Source organism: Phytophthora parasitica, assembly GCF_000247585.1.
Source record: "Phytophthora parasitica INRA-310 unplaced genomic scaffold supercont2.312, whole genome shotgun sequence".
NCBI lineage: Eukaryota > Oomycota > Peronosporomycetes > Peronosporales > Peronosporaceae > Phytophthora > Phytophthora nicotianae.
In genome coordinates, this window is record NW_008649298.1 from 730 (window position 1) to 1,899 (window position 1,170).

General features: G+C 50.8%; 1 protein-coding gene across 1 annotated transcript; it reads left to right on the forward strand.

Moving 5' to 3' along the window:
- Positions 1-210: 210 nt before the first annotated feature.
- Positions 211-510, forward strand: PPTG_24873 (hypothetical protein; the record flags this gene model as incomplete). The annotated part of the gene is made up of 1 exon (XM_008918790.1): positions 211-510. The coding sequence occupies one exon, from the start codon at positions 211-213 to the stop codon at positions 508-510; it is 300 nt and encodes a 99-aa protein (XP_008917038.1).
- Between the last annotated feature and the right edge of the window lie 660 nt (positions 511-1,170).

Here is a 1,170-nt window from a genome sequence, read left to right on the forward strand (position 1 = left end):
CACCCATGTACCAAGTAGAATAGGGTGTCGCCTCTAACGTGATCGTAAGCCGTGCTGATGGCAAACATCAAGCGTTCTGCATACGTTGTACCAATCTTTCTGATCTATGGCTACATACATCAAAGCCCTCGTCAACGTTTGTACCATTCGCCCTACAATGCTGTTGGACTGCGGGCGGTACACCATGGTAGTGCGTTGTCTTTTCTCGCGATGTGGTTGAAGGCGCTGAAAAAGTACGACATGAGGCTTGGCTCTCAACCATGGTGTACCCCTTTCCTCGCGCCGGATCGTGGAAACCCGCTCGTCGTTATTCTCGGTGATCGTCTGCGTGGTCCTCGACGCGCTAGTTTTGGCCACATCACTGGTGAACAGATTCACCCATATTATCGTCCCGTATTGCCTTTGTGCGACTTCGGTAGAGACAAGATGTGGTCCATCGCCACGTCTTGGAATGGGAACGTCGCCGGAATGGCTCCTGAAAGTTTCAAACGACTCTTCGCACAGGCTTGAAGGTATATTGTTCAAAGGACGCAGTTGAGACATCGCTTACGTCAGTGACTGACCCGATTGTGAGTCTGTATATATTGCTGGCGACGGAGAATGCAACGTAGTGGTGTCATCGACAGACGCGATCGTTCCAGATCGACAATCAGCTGACCCACAGGAAATGCAGTCGTCTTCGATTGAACTGTTTCAACCAGCAGAAAGCTTACCGCCAGCAAGTCAACCAACGGACGACGGGTACGTCCACACAAGCGAAGAAGGCGAGCCCTTTGCCGAAGACTTGGCGAATCATGTAGCGATCTTTTCTGAAGTAACGACCATCACGGAAGAAGTGTAGATGGAGGACATCAACATCGACGATGACGCAAATAACACTCCAGTAGCCATCGATCGACTGCGACGGATCATCTAGAGCAGCCAGCATCTACTACTCGAAAAGCGTAATGCATTGCCACCAGCTGTGCAAGTCATTTTTGCAATGTCGACGTTGGAGATGCCAAACCGGTGCGTCAACGTGCGAGGGAGGTTGTGCCACAGTCTCGCGGGAAGCTGTCAGACCTGATCAATAGACTACTGTCAGCGAAGACCATTTTAGCGTTTTCCTCTTGTTGAGCGTCACGAACCGTGGTCGTAATCAAGAAGAATGGCGTCGAAATCATGATCTGC